The sequence below is a fragment of the Carcharhinus amblyrhynchos genome, chromosome 22, assembly GCF_965287045.1.
Source record: "Carcharhinus amblyrhynchos chromosome 22, sCarAmb.v2.hapA, whole genome shotgun sequence".
NCBI lineage: Eukaryota > Metazoa > Chordata > Chondrichthyes > Carcharhiniformes > Carcharhinidae > Carcharhinus > Carcharhinus amblyrhynchos.
In genome coordinates this window covers 46194043-46215541 of record NC_137345.1, presented here as the reverse complement: position 1 = coordinate 46215541, position 21499 = coordinate 46194043, and the positions used below count along the sequence as shown (strand labels likewise).

Here is a 21499-nt window from a genome sequence, read left to right as displayed (position 1 = left end):
ACTATTTATCAAACCCCTCCTCTGTTTAAATACCGTGGATGTGATGCAGCGGGCTCTTAACGTTTTAAAGCAGATTTTGTATTAAATGGATAAAATTGTAAAAATGCTGGAAATCTGAACTAAAACCTGAAATTACAGGGAGTGGAGAAAGACTACAGGCTGATAAGTACCCCAGGCAGGAGGACAGGTTCTGGGGGAGGTGGCACCCAAACGCCAGTCCGATTTTATAAAGATTCTGACAGATGTGCTGTGGTGTTTGCAGTTTTGCGAATATTTCCGTCACTTCTTTATTCTTGCGACGCAGAGAATCCTCTTCTCTGACTGAGAGATAAGTGAGGAGTGGTACAGTAACCCTGTGATGACAATACCTTACAGAGAACTACTTGTCATTTGCAGTCCAAAGATATGCTGGTTAGGTGGATTGGCTGTGTTAAATTGCCCCTGAGTGCCGAAAGATGTACAGGTTGGATGGATTGGCCATGCTAAAATAAAATTAAAGTGCATGTATTAGTCACAAGTAGGCTTACTTTAACACTGCAATGAAGTTACTGTGAAAATGCCCCTTAGTGTTGAAAGATGTGCCAGTTTGGCGGATTGGTTATGCTAAATTGCCCTTACGTCCAAAGATGTGGAGGTGAGGTGGATTGGCCTTGGTAAATGTGCAGGGTTATGGGGATGGGGAAAGGGGGCCCGGATGGAATGTTCTTTCTGAGACTCAGTGCCAACCCGATGGGCTGAATGGCCTTGTTCTAAACTGTAGGGATTCCGTAACAAATAATGAAAGGCAGCTGCACAAATACTGAAGGCACAACCACTTTCTAATCTCCGAAACTGGTGTTGGCAGAATATTGATCATGGTTTATTAATATTTCAAATGCCGAGTATCACTGTGTTCACTGTGATTCACTCCTTCAACGTCACTCCTTCATCAGGTGAATGCCTGATGAAGGAGCAACGCTCCAAAAGCTCGTACTATCAAATAAACCTGTTGGACTTTAACCTGGTGTCGTGAGACTTCTTACTGTGTCCACCCCAGTCCCAACACCAGCATCTCCACATCAGGAAAATAATGAATGCAGTGAAACATCAAACATAAAGACAGAGACAAGAAGCGGTCACTCAGAAGGAGGATTGAGGAGTTGTTCAAAGATTTTCATAGGTGCTAGATAAATACAAGTAGATGTTGTAGGTTTGTGGGATATTTGGAAACTGGGGAAGGTGTGGAAGACAGGGCTTTAGGAAGGAATTTCAGAGTGAAGGGGTGTGACAGCTGAAACCACCTATGCTGAAGAGGAACGGGGATGGGATAGGATAAGGAGCTGCGAGGAGGAGGTGGGAATGGTTGGTGGACGATAGATGCCAGAGTTGGAAGAGTCCAGGGAGCAAGCTGGGAAGGAGGGCTGGAGGAGATTGCAAAAGTGACATGGGAATTGGCTGTGGAGCAATTTATAAAGAAGGACAAGGAACTTGGTAAGGCAGTGAAAGAAACAAGTAAAAGCATGATAGGATATTGAGGGGGAATGTGAACTGATGTCTTTGATTCAGTACATGCTGTGTAAACACTGGGGTGTATAAAAGTTCTTGGTAAATGTGTAGGTGACATGGATTTTGAGGGGCAATGCTATTTATACCCTGCCCACTCCTACTCTTAGTAAGAAGTCTGACAACACCAGGTTTAAGTCCAACACCGGCATCCCCACACCATCACATCACCATCCACAATGGAGAATTAATTCTCTGCTAAGTTAAGAAAAAATATGGGTGTAAAATGAGACTGTGTCGGGCCAGGGTGGGACTGTGACCTCAGGAACTACAGCCATTGCAGACCTAACTAAAAACTAGCCAGGGTCTCAGGAGCAGTAGGTGGGCTTCTCAATATTCAGACGCTCGTGCCCCAGTGTATAACATCTTTTTAAGGAAGGTTTCCAATGATTGAAGCTAATTTTTTAAAGGAGAGTTTTGCAACACAAGAGTCAACGTTTAGCAGCTTGACTCTGATAAACTAAGTCAATCCGTGCGGTGACAATTTAGGATAGCACAGTGACTTTGCACAGTGGTTAGCACGGCTGCCTCTCAGCACCAGGGACCCAGGTTCAATTCCAGCCTCGGGTCACTGTCTGTGTGGGGTTCCTCCGGGTGCTCTGCTTTCCTCCCACGCTCCAAAGGTGTGCAGGTTAGATTGATTGGCCGAGCTAAGTTGCCTCTTGGTGTCAGCGGGATTAGCAAGGTAAATACATTGGAATATGGGGATCGGGCCTCGGTGCAGGCTCGATGGGCTGAATGGCCTCCTTCTGCACTGTGGAGATTCTATGAATTCCAACATGGAGGGTATGAGGAAAGTGAATCATAGAATCTGTAAAGTGCAGAAGGGGGCCATTCAGCCCATCGAGCATGCAGCAATCCCACCCTGTTCCTGTAGCCCACATCTTTACCCGGTTAATCTTCCTGACACCAGGGACAATTGCCACGGCCAATCAATCTAACCAACGTCCACATCTTTGGAGCATGGGAGGAAACCGGAGCGCCTGGTGGAAACCCATGCAGACACAGCAAGAACGTGCAAACGCTAGATAGGCAGTGACCCGAGGCTGGATCCAAATCTGGGTCCCTGGCACTGTGGCGCAGCAGTGCTAACCACTGTGCCCGAGTTCTTGGTTGTTTGACATGTTGCTCAGCTGTACCTTGGTGTCACTTTTTTTTAAAACAGATTTGTCATCCGAGTGGTTTTAGAGGGGGGAGCAGCCCAGACAGTATGCCCAACAGTGAAGATACCAGCAACACCAGCAGCAAAGATCAGCAAGATCAGAAGGACAGGAGGTCTCAGCTCAATGACATCAAGTCCAATGTGGGAAATGGTGACCCCACCATGCCTGGCCTCTGCAAACCAGGCCCCTCCCGCTGTAAGTACAGAGTGACCATTCACCAGGCCCCTCCCGCTGTAAGTACAGAGTGACCGTTCACCAGGCCCCTCCCGCTGTAAGTACAGAGTGACCGTTCACCAGGCCCCTCCCGCTGTAAGTACAGAGTGACCGTTCACCAGGCCCCTCCCGCTGTAAGTACAGAGTGACCATTCACCAGGCCCCTCCCGCTGTAAGTACAGAGTGACCGTTCATCAGGCCCCTCCCGCTGTAAGTACAGAGTGACCATTCACCAGGCCCCTCCCGCTGTAAGTACAGAGTGACCATTCATCAGGCCCCTCCCGCTGTAAGTACAGAGTGACCATTCATCAGGCCCCTCCCGCTGTAAGTACAGAGTGACCATTCACCAGGCCCCTCCCGCTGTAAGTACAGAGTGACCATTCATCAGGCCCCTCCCGCTGTAAGTACAGAGTGACCATTCATCAGGCCCCTCCCGCTGTAAGTACAGAGTGACCGTTCATCAGGCCCCTCCCGCTGTAAGTACAGAGTGACCATTCACCAGGCCCCTCCCGCTGTAAGTACAGGGTGACCATTCATCAGGCCCCTCCCGCTGTAAGTACAGAGTGACCGTTCATCAGGCCCCTCCCGCTGTAAGTACAGATTGACCGTTCATCAGGCCCCTCCCGCTGTAAGTACAGAGTGACCATTCACCAGGCCCCTCCCGCTGTAAGTACAGAGTGACCGTTCACCAGGCCCCTCCCGCTGTAAGTACAGAGTGACCGTTCACCAGGCCCCTCCCGCTGTAAGTACAGAGTGACCGTTCACCAGGCCCCTCCCGCTGTAAGTACAGAGTGACCGTTCATCAGGCCCCTCCCGCTGTAAGTACAGAGTGACCATTCATCAGGCCCCTCCCGCTGTAAGTACAGAGTGACCGTTCACCAGGCCCCTCCCGCTGTAAGTACAGAGTGACCGTTCACCAGGCCCCTCCCGCTGTAAGTACAGAGTGACCGTTCACCAGGCCCCTCCCGCTGTAAGTACAGAGTGACCGTTCATCAGGCCCCTCCCGCTGTAAGTACAGAGTGACCGTTCATCAGGCACCACCTGCCATGTCTCATGTACCAACCACAGCCATCATAACCTCCACAAACTAACATTTCTACAACTGCCTTACGCTGGTAACTCGATTATTAAATCACACACAACTCTGCCGGTGTCCCCAGATGTTGACAGATATCATCCCTATTTTGATTCTTACGATATGACCCAAATACACAATAAATGTTTATATTAGCAATGTATAATTTCCTGAATTAAATATTCATGAGCAATAATTAAAAAGGTAGTAATTTACATATGGGACACATCTACACCCATTGTACTGGCATTTCTTGACTACTCATTCAGATATATTTTTGTACTGCTCCTGATGTTTAATTTACAATGCTCTGAGAACGCTGTGATAACGAATGTTGAGGTGGAATCTTGTTGCGGTATCAGGGGTCGTGCCTGCCGAGGGCTGGCGTAGGAGTCTTGTTGCCTCATTTTTCAGAAAGGCCCACCAAACCACAAACCAATCAGGCAGTGGTGAGGCCGGCTGTGGGTCTTCCTCTGGAATCAAGACCCTGCCAAATGAGGGCTTCCAGCCAATCAGGGGCCAGCAGCTCTTGTACTCAGTGGCACCACTGGGGAGGCCGTGGCTGGTGCTGGAAGGACAGTCATTGGAGTCTCAGGATTGATGGTGACCCCAGATCTCAGGTAAGTAAGTAATGCTTGGGATGGGGGTTTGCAGGATTGGGTCAGTGGGAAGAGGAAGCCACTGGGTTGGCAGAATGAGCAAGGGGCTGGCTCTCAGCTGCCCTCTGTCACCTTACCCAATCTCTGGTCCCTCAATCAGGCAGAGTGTTTGATTGGATTGATTTATTATTATCACATGTATTAGCATACAGTGAAAAGTATTGTTTCTTGTTTACTATTCGGCCAAAGCATACCGTTCTTAGAGAAGGAAAAGAGAGAGTGCAGAATATAGTCATAGCTAGGGTGTAGAGAAAGATCAACTTAATGTAAGGTAAGTCCATTCAAAAGTCTGGCAGCAGCAGGGAAGAAGCTGTTCTTGATTCAGTTGGTACGTGACCTCAAACTTTAATTATACTGGCTGTTTCGCTGAGGCAGCGGGAAGTGTAGACAGAGTCAATGGATGGGAGGCTGGTTTGCATGATGGATTGGGCTACATTCACGACCTTTTGTAGTTCCTTGTGGCCTTGGGCAGAGCAGGAGCCCAGACCAAGTTGTGATACAACCAGAAAGAATGCTTTCTATGCCTTTGATCAAGGGAAACTTTTCCCAGAACTCCCCACTTCAAACCGCCACAGACACACCCACACTCCCCTCCACCAAAAATCCTTGGAAGTGATAAGTTAGGCACAAAGTTTAACTTGTGTGCACACTGCATGGCAACAGACCAGCCCTGTATGTTGGTTAAACTAATGGCTGGAGAATGAGGCCCTCAGGTGTCATTAATTGGCCACTGAAGGGCCTTAATTGAGCCAGAGTGGGAAGGTCGACCGTGGGAACCTAATTCTGGATGAGGTGGAAGGTGGCATGGTGCCTGTGTGCCACTGTCCCAGCTAAAAAATGAGTTGCAAAAACCCAGCCTGCAGGTGCAGCAGGTGGTCAGGAAGGCGAATGGGATGCTGGCCTTCATCGCGAGGGGGATTGAATATAAAAGTAGGGAGGTCTTGCTGCAGCTGTATAGGGCATTGGTGAGGCCGCAGCTGGAGTACTGTGTGCAGTTTTGGGTGCCGCACCTGCGCAAGGATATTTTGGCCTTGGAGGGAGTGCAGAGGAGGTTTACTAGGCTGATACCGGAGTTGAGGGGGTTGAGCTTTGAGGAGAGGCTGAATAAACTAGGCTTGTACTCGTTAGAGTTTAGAAGAATGAGGGGAGATCTCATTGAGACGTATAAGATGATGAATGGGATGGATAGGATAGAGGTGGAGAGACTCTTCCTGCTCAGAAAGGATAGTAGGACTAGGGGGCACAGCCTCAAGATAAAGGGGGAGCGGTTTAGAATGGAGTTGAGGAGGAACTTCTTCACTCAAAGGGTGGTGAATCTCTGGAATTCTCTGCCCGTTGAAGTGGTGGAGGCTGCCTCGCTAAATATTTTTAAGACGCGGGTTGATGGGTTTTTGATAGGCAAGGGGATTAAGGGTTATGGGGAGAGGGCGGGAATGTGGAACTGAGACATGACAGATCAGCCATGATCTTATTGAATGGCGGGGCAGGCTCGAAGGGCTAGATGGCCTACTCCTGCTCCTATTTCTTATGTTCTTATGTTCTAAATAAATACCCTGTCTGCCTCCAAGCTCCCCAACAGTGAGAACACAGGATTCCAGCTTTGGACTCTGGAAGCTTCCCCCAAAATATTGTTTTTATTTTCCCAAGCGTGGAGGTCTTGGCCCTCTGGAGACTGAGGGTGAACCACTTTTTCAGAACCAATCCTGCCACTGCCTTTCAAACCATGGGTTGAGCCTCTGGTGAGTTGCTGCAACATTCCTGTGACGTTATGGGGCAGTCTCCACTGGGGTCATAATGATCCCAAGAGGCGTGGACAGGGATATTAAATAGTCCTCAGGCTCCACTGGTGATCCAGCCCATCGGGATCTGGTGTCCATCGGCACTATGGCATCAGGCAGTGTGCTTTGGTTCCTTAGGCTGGCATTTTACTGGCAACCAGAACAAACACGGATGTCACATCCGCATGAGCAAGCAGTGGCTGCAATTTTAACAGCAATGGCCAATTGAGAGGCTGGGACCACTTTCCCATTGAAGAAGGTTGAGGTGAACAGTGCTACTGGGGGAGAGGGCCCCTCCATATTGAGATGCCAGCATACAAAATATTAATGCACCCGGGCCCCAGATGCTCAGAAAGGCAAACCCTCCAGAAATCACATGAGGACCTTGGAAGTGCCCTTTGCCACTCTCGGTCCCTCTGTGGGTCTGGGAAAGGGAGGCACCCTCCTGTTCCCTGGAAGCTGCCAACAATGAAGATGGCAGCCTGATCATGTGACAGGGTTTGTTTTGGGGGTGGGGGGGTCATTCTGAAACTAGTAAAATGGCCAATGATGCACCAACTAATTATCTTAATTGTCTGAGTGGGGTTTGCACGTTCTCTCCATGTCCGCCATAATTTCCTCCAGGTGCTCTGGTTTCCTCCCACGGTACAAAAGGTGCATTGGCCGTGCTAAATTCTCCCTCAATATACCCAAACAGGAGCCAGAGTGTGGTTACTAGGGGATTTTCACAGTAACTTCATTGCAGTGTTAATGTAAGCCTACTTGTGACACTAATAAATGAACGTTAAACTTGAATATTTGTAATTTTCTACCCCCTAAAAGTTGTGCATCTCCCATCGTTGAGTATATTCAAGGCTGAGATTGATAGATTATTGACTTTCAAGTAACCGAGGGTTTTGGGGAGCGAGCAGGAAAGTGGAGTTGAGATAGAGGATCAGTCGTGATCATACTGGATGGTGGAGCAGGCTCGGGGGTGCGGGGGGGGAGGGTGGTCTGTATAGTTTACTCCTGTTCCTAGTTCTTAGGAGAGCAGTGATGTACACAGGGACTATGCTGTATACCGGAACAATGATAGGAATGGCGATTGACACGGGGACATCGCAGACATACAACTTTCTCTGGCATAATTAGGAGGAATTAAAGTGTTGGAAGAACCAGTTTCAGTCAAAGCCACGAATTAGGAGCTTAAGGAAGCTTTTAGAGGAGTCACGGCAGGTTTAAAACTGGAACTAAAATCCTTCAAACAGATCTGCGTAGCTACACAAAGACATGAAAGGATTTTCTGAACATTATGATTTTTCTAAGTGTTTGAAAACATGACCAAGAACAAACTTCAAAGGAATAAGAAGGGAACAATTTCCCACAAGATTTAACATTTGTTTGGAACTCCCTCTGCCCTGGCCTTGGGCCTGAGCCCTGGATGTCTTTGAGGTTCGAACAGGGCAGGATCAGGTGTGTGAGTGTTCAGTGGAGACAATCGCAGGTGTAACTTCCTAACTATCAATTACATTATTTTGCTTTAAAATGCACTCCAGTCTGACAAATAAACTAGCTGCTTTATTATAGAGGACAGGGGTTGAATTACTAGGAGGGTTGTGCTGGAAGAGCGGGGAGAAGGAGGCTGTAAATGTCTGCAAAGCCCCAAACCCTCTTTGGCCCTGTTTCTGATCAAAATCGCTAGCTGGAGATTTCCTGCAGCCCAATCCACCTAAAGTTTCTCAGCAACTGAAAGTGGCTGCCCTCTCTCTGCCTTGTAACATATTACAGCCACATTAGACAATAAGACATAGGCCGAGTGGCCTAATTCTGCTCCTATCAAGTCTGCTACACCATTCAATCGTGGCTGATATTTTTCTTATCCCCATTCCTTTTCCCCATAACCTCTGACCCCCTTATTGATCAAGAACCTGTCCATCTCTGTCTTAAAGACACTCAGTGATCTGGCCTCCATGACCTTCTTCATTAAGACAAACAATGAAATCCATCCAGAGGAATTTGGAACTGAAGTGGGAGGACAGTCATCTCCTCATTCTGATTGCGGAGCGGATTGGCAATCCCACCCTGACTGCCATTCTGGGGAAGTTCAATTAGAATGGAATATTGAATAGAATCATAAACACCCTTCAGGATAGAAGCTCAGTCATGCCTCATCCACACTTCTGCTTTTTGTCTGTAATCCTGTAAGTTCCACAACTTCAAGTCATTGTCCAGTTCCTTAATGTTTTCTATGGATTCAGCCTATCCCACCTTTTGAATTGGAGTTCTCCAGATCCCAACAAATCTCAGGTTGGGTGGCACAGAACTTAGCACTGCTGTCTCATAGCGCCAGGGATCCGGGTTCGATTCCCGGCTTGGCTCACTGCCTGGCTAGAGTTTGCATGTTGTCCCCATGTCTGTGTGGGTTTCCTCTGGGTGCTCTGGTTTCCTCCCACAGTCCAAAGATGTGTGGGTTAGGTTGATTGGCCGTGCTAAATTGCCCCTTCGTGTCAGGGGGACTAGCAGGGAAAATACATGGGGCTATGGGGATAGGGATGGGTGGGATTGCAGTAATTACAGACTCAATGGGCCAAATGGCCTCCTTCTGCACTGTAGGGATTCTATGAAAATAATTCCCTGCCTTTTCCCCTAAGTCTTTTGCTCATGATTTTGAGTGGATGACCTCTAGTTACTAACCTACTGAACAGGGAGAATATTCTTTGTGTTTTCTTCTATATCAAAACCATAATCATGTAAACCTCCTGGGATAAACTCTGAACATTCTTTGTTCTAAAGTGAAGAATTCTAACATTTGCAAGTTCTCCTGATAACTCCAATCTCTCATCGCTGGTAACAGTTTAGTAAACCACCTTTTGAAGAGTTTTCTAAGGTCTTTACATCTTTCCTGAAGTGTGCTGCACAGAATACTCCGGCTGATGCCTAACAATTACAAAGTTTGAACAGGATTTTTCTTTTCTACTCTATTCCTCAATTTATAAACCCAACAATCCCACATGCCTTTCAATGACAATATCAAATTGTCCTGCCGTGTTTAAGGATTTATGTATAATAACACCAAGGTTTCTATTTTTTTAAAATTCTGCCATTTATATTGGCTGAAATCTTGCTGCCACTTACACTGGGGGTACCTTACACTCCCACCAGCACACCCCTATCACTGGTTCTTGGAGACAAGTGGTGAGTTCAGCGGGAAACCTGACTGACAACAACAGAACCTTAAGATCTCACCACCAACGAGTGGCATGTGATTTCCCACCGCTGTGAAACACACCATGGGTTTGGGGGAGTGGGAGTTGGAAATCCCATCCACTGTCTTTCCATTTTATTATCCGAAAAGTGCGTAATGTTGCACTTCTCCGCAATGAATTCCTGCCCATCTCACCGTCTGGTCTGTATCATCCTGAAGCCAGTAACTACCCTCATCTTAATCCATGACTTTGAGAAGTTGTGTCTATTTTTTAGATTTCACAATGCTGGTCCCAATACCCAAGCGCAAGTTAAGAAAAACTGCAGAGCAATGGACCCAAAACTGAACATTGTGGAACACCAGTGCAAACCTCACCTTCCAGTCTGAACAACACTTTGGTAGAAAGAACAGGAGAGGCAATATTAGATAAAGGATACAAACCTAAGGAGGGTGTAGGAGTTTGGGGACCTTGGGGTACACGTACACAAATCATTGAAGGTGAAATGAAAAGTTGAGATTGTAGTTGATATTTGATAGCAGGCAACAGATTACAAAAGCAAGGAAGTTATTATAGGTTTGTATAAAGCACTGATTAAACCTCAACTGGAGTATTGTGTCCAGTTCTGGATACCACACTTCAGCAAGGATCTGAAGGTATTGGAGAATGGCTCCAGGAATGAGGAACTTGAGTTATTTAGATTGGAGAAGTTGGGGAAAGTTGAGAGGAAGTTTGCTACAGCTGTTCAAAATCATGAGGGGTCTGGACAGATTAGAAAGGGAGAAACGGTTCCTTTTGGAAACATTGAGAATTAAAGGACACAGGTTTAAGTTCAGTGGTTAAAAAAGCTCCCAAAGTCCAAACGATGGCTCAGGTGAACTGGCCATACTAAATTGACCCTTAAGAGTCCAAAGATGTGTAGGTTAGATGGATTAGCCACAGAAAATGCTTGGATTTATGGGGATGGGGAGGAGGAAAGGACTTGGGTGAGATGCTCTTTCAGAGAGTTGGTGCAGGCTCAATGAGCAAAATAATCTCCTTCCGTAATGTAGGGATTGTATGTGAAGTCACTCAGTTGTGACATAATCCACAACATGTTTGTTTAAAGCTCAGAATTCGGGCAGAAAATCAGATTGCAGGTGGATACACATTTGTGGGTATCTTAACCCCCCTAAACCCTGGTATGAAGAGATTTGTCAACAGGAGCTGCCAAGGAAGGCCGATACTAGCCAAAGTGATGTGGGTAATCTGTGGCAGATGAGATTATTCTTCTTGCACAGGCAGAATTGTGCAAAATCCTTTTAACTGTGAAGGGGGAGCCTGAAGTCAACCTGTGTCAACTGGACCCGTAACATGTAAGCAGTAGTGTCTGACAACTGCACTCAGGCACTGCTGTAACTGTGATCACACTCAGCTTTACATTTGTAGACAGCCGCTGTCTAGACAGAGAAAGGGGGCAGCTCTCACAGATAATAACATGCTCATTTAACACAATTCCTAGTTAGGTGGTGAGGGAATTCAGTTCTTTTACGTCATCGTCACCTGGCACATTGAGTTGATTTGAAAACTTCAAAATAAAATTACATTGTAATTATGTTGATTTCAGAGACTGTACCCAGTCATTAGTCAAAACAAGGAACAGGCATGAAAGTTGATAACCGGTAACGAAAATGCGTTTATTTACTGTGTCAAGTGTGAATGTAGTTTGCTCTACTGTAATGGGGACTGGTTGCTTCAGGAAGTATCCATCTGAATGTCAAATAAGAGTTTTTCATGCGTAGGTTTGCAGGTTGTCTCCACTTCCTGTAGTGATAGAGTGTAGCAGCTCAGCAGCAGGTGTTTGGCAGGGAGTCTCACATTCACAAGCTCTACAACACCATCAGAAACTTGGAATGCTTTTCACAGCCGTCTACTGTTCTAATATCTGTCGTATACATTCTCTGTGATCTCACTGTGACGGTAGTCTTATACAAAGTGTCTTTTTTTGGTTTTTAGTATAAAACTTAAAGCAAAGGACCCAGTAGTATATACCCAGGGTACAAAAATATCTCCATCCAAACATTAAGGATTGTGTATTTGAGTCTAACTATTGGAAACTGCAACTGTAGCCATCAGTTGGGAAAGTTATTCTATGTTGTGCCGCATCTTGTAACTAATCCTGTAAATTTCTACCCTTTCTCCACGTGGTATTATTCACTGCAATGTCTTACTGAATGTTTTGGATAGAATGCACAGCTTTCCTCCTGTGTGTCTATACATTGGCTGCTTGGGGGCAGCACGGTGGCACAGTGGTTAGCACTGCTCCCTCACAGCGTCAGGGACACAGGTTCAATTCCCAGCTTGGGTCACTGTCTGTGCGGAGTCTGCACCCACATCCGCGTGGGTTTCCTCCGGGCGCTCTGGTTTCCTCCCACAGTCTGAAAAACGTGCTGGTTAGTTGCATTGACCCAAACAAGCACTGGAGTGTGGCAACTAGGGAAATTTCACAGTAACTTCATTGCAGTGTTAATGTAAGCCAACTTGACACACAAATAAACTTTGAACTCTTTTTCAGGAAATTGAGAGGGTCATTAGTTGACCAACTTGTTGTGAAACCAGCTAGCAGGTTGTTGTCACTGAGGTAGCATACCAGCCTCGGTGTCAGTCGGGTATCCATGAGGTTTAGTGTGACTAACAATAAGCATCCTGATTTGCAGCACACATCTCTCTTATCATGGAATCATAGAATCCTACAGTGCAGAAGGAGGCCATTTGGCCCATCAAGCCTGCGCTGACCACAATCCCACCCATGCATATATCCTAGCCAGTCCTCCTGACGCCAAGGGGCAATTTTGCATGGGCAAACCTGCATGCACCTAACCTGCCCATCTTTGGACTGTGGGAGGAAATCAGAGCGCCCGGAGGAAACCCACATGGACATGGGGAGAACGTGTAAACTCCACACGGACAGTGATCCAAGCCAGGAATCGGTCCCTGGAGCTGTGAGGCAGCAGTGCTAACCCACTGTGCGGAGCGATGATGATGTCTGCTGCTGGAGGGATGTGTCTACATCAGTAAATGGGGCAAATGGAAGTACGGAATGAATGAAAAGTTAGTTCCCCAGATGAGACATCCTCAACTCACACATATTTCATGAAATGCTTTTGTTATTTAATAATCCAATGTTCCACTGGGTGATATTTAAAATGGCTCATGGCATTCATTGTAAAATAGTTCAGTTAATTTTTATTCCAATGTTATAGACATGCATGTTGGTCATTTTATTGTTGATCTGGAAATAGTATCACGCTCTTTTTCAAAGTAAGGAAATGCTGTCTGTGTTGTATCCCTTCCACAGCCAATCCTCCAAGATTGATATCCATGACGGAAGTTCTGGAAACTGCCCGAGATGTGTCTAACATGGCCATTGCACACGAAATCGTAATAAACAGCAACTTCCAGATCCAGAAGGTGGAATCTCCTCAGAACAGGTGAAGGCCTGATTTACTCTCTCGATTCAGTTAATCATGCCTCCCCACGAATCTGCGAGGTCTCCAGCTGAGCCACACCGACTCACTGTGTGGAATTTTACCACTCCATTGTGTAGAAGTGGGGCTGGAAAATCCAGCAAGTCATCCTAAAGCCAACTGACTTCAGCTGGACTGGAAAGTCCCAGTGGTGGGAGGGACTGTAAAATTCCACCCCTCATTTGTATGAAGGTCTCTGGTGAATCCTCTGTTGGTTGATCTCAGCTGGGTTGCTCAGAGAGCAGCTTCAGGGAGTTGGAGGTGAGGTAGAAACATCGGATCCGGCTCCCATGCCTGATGGCACTCTGACAACTCCTACTGAATGTACACGCATGTGGAGTTTGCTGAAGACACTATCAGCTTTGGCTGTTGGATGAAGGTGGCACAGTGGTTGGCGCTGCTGCCTCACAGCTCCAGGGACCTGAGTTCATTTCCCGAATTGGGTCAGTGTCTGTGTAGAGTTTGCACGTTCTCCCCGTGTCTGCGTGGGTTTCCTCCAGGTACTCCAGTTTTCTCTCACAGTCCAAAGATGTGCGGGATAGGTTGATTAGCCGTAAGACGTAGGAGCAGAATTAGGCCACTCCACCCATCGAGTCTGCTCCGCCATTCAATTATGGCTGATATTTTTCTCATCCCCATTCTCCTTCCTATCTTTTCCCCATGACCCCTGATCCCCTTATTAATCAAGAACCTATCTATCTCTGTCTTAAAGACACTCAATGACCTGGCCTCCACAGCCTTCTGTGGCAAAGAGTTCCACAGAATCACCACCCTCTGACTGAAGGAATTCCTCCTCATTTCTGTTTTAAAGGATCGTCTCTTTAGCGTGAGGTTGTGTCCTCTGGTTCTAGTTTGCTCAATTGCCTCTTAATTTCCTGGGATGTGTAGGTTGGCGGGATGAGCAGCATAAATATGTGGGGTGAGGGGGATAGGGCCTGGGTGGGATTATTGTCAGTACTGATTCGATGGGCCGAATGACCTCCTCCTGAACTGTAGGGTTTCTACGATGAGGATTTCTATGTAGTATTTTGGTGTTGAGCACTATTGAGTTTGTCTTTCTTACAGTCCCTCGTAGTTGAGGATAACTCATTTCTACACTAAAAATGGATTCTCAGGTGTCCGAGCGTGTTACTAAAGTTTGCATTCGACACGTGTGAAGCTGCGCGTGTACAAAATTTTAAAATGTGATTGATTCTAGTTACTCTTCCATCACTCTGCTCACAATTAGTCAGAGGATGTGTTAGCCTAGCGTGAGAGAGGAGTGGTGTGTATAACCTGTGTGATGCTGTACAGATGACTGAGCATCTTTGCAGAATGGTCCCACGGCCCAAAATTCAGAATGTCCCAGTGCAGGTTGTAAGCACGAGATGGGCAAGGAGGATACGCAAAAGATCATCAAGCTCCTGACTAAACACATCATGCCGTACAGCAGCCAGAGCGCCAGAACCAAACTCAAGCCAGTCATCATCCTAATGCAATAGATATTGAAAGGGTAGCCTTTGTTCCATCAGAAAAATGCCACTTGTGCCCCCTTTGCACTTTGTTTCCCACTGCTCTCCTGTGCCCTTTGCCTTGCTGCCATGTGCCAAGGTGCTCATACCATCATATCAGGAAAGTGCCCCATGCAGAGTGGGCAGCAGCAGACCTGTCTTGGCCGTGACATCCCAGATAATGTCACAAAATAAGCGGAATACTGCGGATGCTGGAAAAACTCAGCCTGTCTGGCAGCATCCGTAAAGCAGATGTTTCATGTCCACTTGGTTCTTCAGCTGAACGAACGAGAGGGGGAATGTGTTAGATATTAAACTGTGGCTGTCAGATTGTAACAAGATGGAGCAACCTTAAGACTATGGTCTGGTGGGGGCGGGAGGGTAAGGAATTTTATTGAGACAATAAATATATGGGCTATTTCAAAACATTGCAAGGTAATGTCACCCAGACACTTTCGGTAACACAAGGCTTGCCTGCATTGAAAGATAGCAAATAGATTGACCTCATTTTACTTGATGGGGTCAGCTCATCATCTAAGCAGGGACAGTGACGTTCTGATTTCATTCTCCACCATCAACATCCTGGAGTTACCATTGACCAGAAACTGACCTGGATTAGCCAAACAAATACAGTGGCTTCAAGAGCAGGTCAGAGGCTCAGAATCATAGAATAGAATCATAGAATCCCTACAGTGCACAAGGAGGCCATTCAGCCCATCGGGTCTGCACCAACAACAATCCCACTCAGGCCCTATACCTATAACCCCCCATATTTACCCCGCTAATCCCTCTAAACTACTCATCTGGGAACACTAAGGGGCAATTTAGCATGGCCAGTGCACCTAACCCGCACATCTTTGGACTGCAGGAGAAAACCGCAGCACCCAAAGAAAACCCATGCAGACACGGGGAGAATGTGCAGACTCCACACAGACAAAAGTGGACCCAATCCGGGAATCGAACCTATGTCCCTGGAGCTGTGAGGCAGCAGTGCTAACCACCGTGCCGCTATGCCATCCATCCTGTGGACAGTAGCTCACCTCCTAACTCCCCAAAGTCTGTTCACCATCTACAAACTATAAATCAGGAGAGTAACAGAACACTGTCCACTTGCCTGGATCAGTGCAGCTCCAACAACATTCGAGAAGCTTGAAACCATCAAGGACAAACAAACCTACTTGACTGGATGCCAATCTGCAAATATACAAACCAGAGTTTCATTGGCCCACCCACCATGGGAATCAGAGACGGCGAGGGACGGACCATGGAAAGGTCCATTAATCTCAGGCAGGATTTTCCAGTTTCAGGATGAGTGAGGCCGTAAAATCCTGCCCAGTACCCCTCTACCGCTGACAAACAGTGTGTACCATCTAGGAGATACACTGCAGGAACTTACCAAGGCTCCTTCAACAACACCTTCCAAACCCACAGCCACTTACCGTCTAGAAGGACAAGGGCAGCAGACACACGAGAGCACCACCACCTGGAAGTTTGCATCCAAACTAGTCACCATCCTGACTTGGAATATATCAGCCGTTCCTTCACTGTTGCTGAAGTTTTCACACAGAGGGTGGTGGGTGCCTGGAATTCACTGTCGGGGGGGATAGTGGAAACGGATACGGATATTGAGGTTTAAGAGGCATCTGGTCAAATACATGGATAGGATGGGAATAGAGGGATACAGTCCACAGAAGAGTAGAGGGTTTTAGTTCAGTCGGGCAGCATGGTCAGTACAGGATTGGAGGGCCGAAGGGTCTGTTCGTCTGCTGTAATGTTCTTTGTTCTTTGTCTCAAATTATAGACCTCATTGTTCTCCCAGTTCTAGTTTTCCCCCAAAGGTGGAAACACATTCCTGGTATCAGCCCTATTATGTGACCTCAGGATCCTGTACATCAATTAGATCCCCCTCTCATTCTTCTAAACTCCAATGGATATCAGCCCAACCTTTTCATAAGATAAACCCTTCATTGGCCACATCAGGCAACATGGTGGCACACACTATGTTAATGACTGGGGTTTGATTCCAGCCTTGGGTTACTATCTGTGTGGAGTCTGTATGTTTTCCCGTATCTGCATGGGTTTTTTCCGGGTATTCCAGTTTCCCCCCACACTCTGAAGATATGTAGGTGGATTAGCCATGGGAAATGCATGGGTTTTGGGGATAAGGCAGAGGGGAAGCCTGGATGGGGTGCTCTTTCAGTGAGTCAGTGCACACTCGATGGGTTGAATGGCCTCTTCTGCATTGTAGGGATTCTATGGAACCCAGGACTGAGTCTTAAGAACCTTTGCTGAACCTGCTATTGCAATTATGTTTTTTTTTCAAGTAAGGAGATGAAAACTGTACCCAGTATTCCAAATATGGTCACACCAATGTCCTGTACAACCACAGTAAAACTTCCCTACTTTTGCGTTCCATTCCCCTTGCAATAAACGCCCACGATCCATCCACCTTCCTATCACCTTTTGTACCTGCATGCTAACGTTTTGTGATTTATGTACCAGGACACCCAGATCCCTCTGTGTCATTGAGTTCTGCATTCCCTCTCTATTTAAATAATATATTGCTTTTGCATTTTTCCTGCCAAAGTGGACAAGTTCACTTTTTCCCACGTTACACTCCATCTAACAGTTTTTCCCCATCCACTTAATGTATCTATATTGTTTCACAGACTCTGTCTCTCCTGTTGACCAATTGGTGTTGTTGACAAATTTTAGCTACCGTATATTCAGTCCCTTCATCCATATTATTGATGTCGATTGTAAACAGTGGAGGCCACAGCACAGATTCCTGTGGCAGTCCACTTGCCAGCCTGGAAAAAGACCCGTCTATCCCTCTGTTTGCTACCTGTTAGCTAACCAATCCTTTACCCATGCTAATATTTTACCCCACACCATGTAATGTTATAAAAGCCAATTACTGCGGATGCTGGAATCTGAAACAAAAACAGAAAATGCTGGAAAATCTCAGCAGGTCTGACAGCATCTGCGGAGAGAGAACATGGCTAAGATTTTGAGTCTGGGTGACTTTGCCAGAGTCACACAGAAGTAATGTTATCTTGTGTAGTAACCTTTGATTATCAAATGCCTCTGGAAATCCAAGTACAGTACATCCACTGATTTCCCCTTTATCCACCTTCTTTGTTGCTTCCTCAAAAAACTTGAATAAATTAGTTAAAAGCTCAATTTCCATTGCACAAACTCAGATTGACTCTGCCTGATTGTGGAAGGATCTACAACCTCCATAGTAATGGATTCGAGCAGTTTCCCCAGGACAGATGTCAGACTAACTTAAAATCCTGTCCTAGGAATTCTGAAGTTAGTAACTCGTCCTCTGACTCCCTGAGACTTGTCCACCATCGACAAGACATAAGTCAGGAGAGCAATGGGATTTCCTCCACGTCTGGATGAATGCAGCTCCAACAACACTCCTTTGGCTCAACACCATCCCAGGTAAAGCAGCTCACCTGAATGACATCACATCCACCACTTTAAACATCCGCTCCCTCCTACACTGCCCACCAAGATGGCCAGTGTACCGACTTCAGGATAATTTGCCAAGGCTTCTTCAACAGCACTTTCAAAACCCGTGACTTTACCACCTAAAAAAATCAAAAACAGCAGATTAATGTGAGTGTCAACCATCCGAAAAGTCCTTTCCAAGTTTGTGTCACTGTTTCTTCATCATCTCTGGGTCAGAACCCCAGAGCTCCCTTCCTAACTGCACAGTGGGTGTTCCTACACCACGTGCTGCAGTGTCTTCCCTCTGTGCTGCCGAGGTTCTATGATGTTGCGTCTCACTTGGCATTTTTTGAGATTATGGTCACAGGGAAGTTCTCTGTTAAACATCTTTGCATTTCTTTCGCAGTTTGGAAAGAAGAGTGAAGGAGATTGTGCACAAAGCTTTCTGGGATAGTTTACAGGCGCAGTTAAGTGAGACCCCACCACAATTCAGCCAGGCCATCAAACTGCTGCAGGAAGTTAAAGAGGTAAGGTCTGGAGATGGACAGCGGTCCGGCACGGGCTGGAGATGGACAGCAGTCCGGCACGGTCTGGAGCTGGACAGCAGTCCGGCACGGTCTGGAGCTGGACAGCGGTCCGGCACGGTCTGGAGTGGACCAAATTTAACTTGTTCTAATTGGCTCAGATTTCAATTCTTCTCCCTGGGAATCTCAGGTTGGAATTTAACACTGAAACTTTAAGGCATCTGTTTGTAAAGTTACAGCATCTTTCACATTCACTGCTCATCTGTCCAATGAATCAGTCTGTGCTATAAAGTAATTTTATAAATCATTTCGGGTCTGCCAATTTGGTGACATTAGCGGTAAAACTGCCAAATCCCTATTTACCCTTACACTCGGGCGAGAAAATGTTTGAAAACTTGCTCACATCTTGGCAATTAGGAACCACTAACTGTTGTCTTCACTCTGTGCAGACTCTGGCTGTACCTGCCGTAGGAACTGGGGAGAAACACTGGAGAAGTGGCAACAACTGGGACTTCCATCCTTTGGGCTGTTTCTCTGGCAGCTTCAGCCAATCTTACAACAGGCCATTAAAAAGAAAATTAGCAGGCCATTGAGCTCCAAACAAGCCAACTGTCCCATACGTCACACTGCCCAAGCCTCTGGTTGGCAGGCGCGGGCAAGTGGGAATGGGCAATCCACTCCTGAAAAACACTTTGGACTTGTAGGAAAGCAGGAGGAATATCCTTTGTGCATCAGCAGCACCCCCCACCCCCTCCCCCCCCCCCCCCCCCCCCCCCACCCACAAAGATGTTACTTAAGCCCCCTTGTTCCTGCCTGTCTAAGTTTCGGGCAGCACGGTGGCACAGTGGTTAGCACTGCTGCCTCACAGCTCCAGGGACATGGGTTCGATTCCCGGCTTGGGTCACTGCCTGTGAAGAGTCTGCATGTTCTCCCCGTGTCTGTATGGGTCTCCCCCGGGTGCTCCAGTTTCCTCCCACAGGCCAAAAGATGTGCTGGTTAGGTGCATTGGCCGTGCTAAATTCTCCCTCAGTGTACCCGATCAGAGGGTTTTCACAGTAACTTCACTGCAGTGTTAATGTAAGCCTACTTGTCACAATAATAAATGAACTTTAAAAACCTTACGAACCCACCCTGTCTAGACTGTCCTTCCTGGACATTACTGATTCTGGGATCAGTTGGAGTTTATGGGTTTGCTTGCAGTTCTGACAGTCCTGGTGCGGCTGGGATTGGTTGGTCTGCCGGTCTGACAGCTCTCGAGAGCAGGACTTCCTGCTACTGAGGCCCAGAGATCCCAATCTCAGCCTGATTCGCCTGCTGGCAACGCATCATCACTGAGGGTCAGGCTTTTATTTTTAGCTCCCTCAGTTTCTAGTCAATACCTGCAGTGGAGGAACAGACAATATGCAGCCTACCCTCTGCTTGCCTCTCTCCAACTCCCGTGAAATACAACCCAAGAACGAAGCCCCTAACAATGTCACCATCACTTCCACAATTCGATCCCCCTCTCATTCTTCTAAATTCCAATGGGCATCAGCCCAATCTGTTCAATCTCTTCATAAGATAATCCCCTCAATGGCCGCTTCAGGTAGCACAGTGGTTTAGCGCTGCTGCCTCACAGTGCCAGGGACCGGGGTTCAATTCCCGGCTTGGGTCACTGTCTGTGCGGAATTTGTACATTCTCCCCGTGTCTGCATGGGTTTCCTCCGGTTTCCTCCCACACCCCAAAGATGTCTAGGTGGATCAGCCATGGTAAATGCACCGGTTTTGGGATAAGGCAGCGGGGAAGGTCTGGGTGGGATGCTCTTCCGCAGACTCAGTGCACACTCGATGGGTTGAATGGCCTCTTCTGCATTGTAGGGATTCAATGGAATCCAGGAATGAGTCCTAAGAACCTTCGCTGAACCTTCTATTGCAATTATATCTTTTTTTTCCAAGTAAGGAGACAAAAACTGTATATAGTATCCCAAAAATGGTCCTACCAATGCCCTGTACAGCCTCAGTAAATGTTATGCTAATCCATCTTTTATTGTTTTTGATTGGGATGCTGTCCCAGAATCATAGAATCCCTACGATGCAGAAGGAGACCACTTGATCCATCGAGTCTGCACCCACACTCCGACAGAACATCCCACCCAAGTCCTATCCATGTAACCCCCATGTATTTACCTTGCTAGTTGCCCAACCTACACATCATGGGGACACTAAGAGACAATTTAGCATGGCCAGTCCATTTAACCTGCACTTCTTTGGACTGTGGGAGGAAACTGGAGCACCCGGAGGAAACATGTCTTACACAAGTTTATCCATAAAATAAAACGGGCATTTCTTTTAAAACAAACAATACACTTGATTCTTGATATCAACAGACCTGAAATGTATAAACCACCCAGTCAGGAGATGGGATCTTTGTACAATCATTGCAAGGATCTGTTGTCTTCACATTTGGATCCATGATTCTATATCTTGGGAATTTAATGATGTGGAGGTGCTGACGTTGGACTGGGTGGGTGGGGGAGCACAGTAAGAAGTCTGTCAGGTTAAATTCCAACTGGTTTATTTGGAATCACGAGCTTTCGGAGCGCTGATCTTTCATCAGGTTCACAAACGCAGCAAATTGACACTATTCTCCCCTGAATCTGGCTAAGTTAGGGGTTCCATTCGTAGTCACGCAGGGTAGAATAGGTGTAGGGTGATGCGGCGGCACGGGCTCGTTGGGCCGAAGGGCCTGTTTCCCATGTTGGGTTGTTCTTTGTTCTTTGTATATAGACAGAGGCACAATTGAAGATAATGACTGGAATGTGATTCTTCCACCATTCCAACTATTACCGTGCAATTGTGCCTCTGTCTATATATGCCGTGTTTGTGAAACCTACCTCTCCACTCACCTGATGAAGGGGAAGAGCTCCAA

General features: G+C 46.8%; 1 protein-coding gene across 2 annotated transcripts in view; it reads left to right on the top strand.

The window, feature by feature from the left end:
* The first annotated feature begins 2710 nt into the window (after positions 1-2710).
* The window catches only part of LOC145357115 (T-complex protein 11-like protein 1), a 42478-nt gene continuing 23689 nt past the window's right edge, over positions 2711-21499 (top strand). For both annotated transcript variants that reach the window (XR_013889255.1, XM_080210260.1), the window contains exons 1-3: positions 2711-2900; positions 12950-13082; positions 18474-18594. Coding sequence is in view for 1 of the 2 variants with exons in the window: in XM_080210260.1 (XP_080066386.1) it covers positions 2753-2900; positions 12950-13082; positions 18474-18594 (402 nt within the window). In the remaining variant the exon portion in view is untranslated. The remainder of the gene's footprint in view (positions 2901-12949; positions 13083-18473; positions 18595-21499) is intronic.